Source organism: Ammodytes marinus (assembly GCF_949987685.1).
Source record: "Ammodytes marinus genome assembly, chromosome: 7".
Lineage (NCBI taxonomy): Eukaryota > Metazoa > Chordata > Actinopteri > Uranoscopiformes > Ammodytidae > Ammodytes > Ammodytes marinus.
In genome coordinates this window covers 4,463,054-4,463,783 of record NC_137211.1, presented here as the reverse complement: position 1 = coordinate 4,463,783, position 730 = coordinate 4,463,054, and the positions used below count along the sequence as shown (strand labels likewise).

The 730-nt window shown below is 30.4% G+C and overlaps 1 protein-coding gene across 1 annotated transcript in view; it reads right to left on the bottom strand.

Annotated features, from left to right (window-relative positions):
• tegt (testis enhanced gene transcript (BAX inhibitor 1)) overlaps positions 1-205 on the bottom strand; it is a gene marked incomplete at its 5' end in the record, with an annotated part of 8,078 nt that extends 7,873 nt beyond the window's left edge. Inside the window, one exon of the mRNA XM_080031666.1 lies at positions 146-205. Coding sequence (XP_079887792.1) covers positions 146-205 — 60 coding nt within the window. The remainder of the gene's footprint in view (positions 1-145) is intronic.
• Positions 206-730: the final 525 nt, after the last annotated feature.

The following is a 730-nucleotide window of genomic DNA, read 5'->3' as shown; positions in this document are numbered from 1 at the left end:
AATTAAACGTACTTATGGATATTATAATTATTTTCTACAAAGTCTGCTAGGAAATAAACCCCAAAAGTCTACACACTGCAGGTTTAATTGCCAAAACAAGTGAAAGAAATGGCAGTTTGTGTGTTCACATTTAAAGAAAGCTTACGTACATTTGGTTGAACTTCAAGAGAGCGTCAAAGTTGATGTTGCGGTCGAACATGTTCATGATGGAAACGGGTTTGGAGACCTGAACAGATTCTGATGATTTCTCCTGTGAAAAGAAAGAACACGTGATTGTTACATTCACATTCAATCTGATTTGAGTTTAGAAATGCCGATCAAAAGACAGATAAAAACTAATTCATGATGATTCAGTTATTTTTCCCTAGCATGTATTATGAATTCATTATTATTTTTGAATGGTTGATTTCAGATAGTTCATAACAAGGTCTAATTGTTTAGATAATTGAAACAAATACATTTTTAAGACTTTAACGGATGATAAATTGACATTTTATGTTTATTACAATTTCACTTTTATGTTAACTTAAGTATCTGACATTTATTTGTACTATACTTTTACCTTACCTATATATTTCCTTATGTTTTGCTGTATCGATTTACTGTTAACTTATTATAATGCTCAGTGAGTGGATGGCCTCCTGTTGAGTATATTTAAATATATTGTAGACTTGTGTCAACCTACGTAGGAAAAAAATGAAACTTTTTCCCTATTACACTTGTATATTTT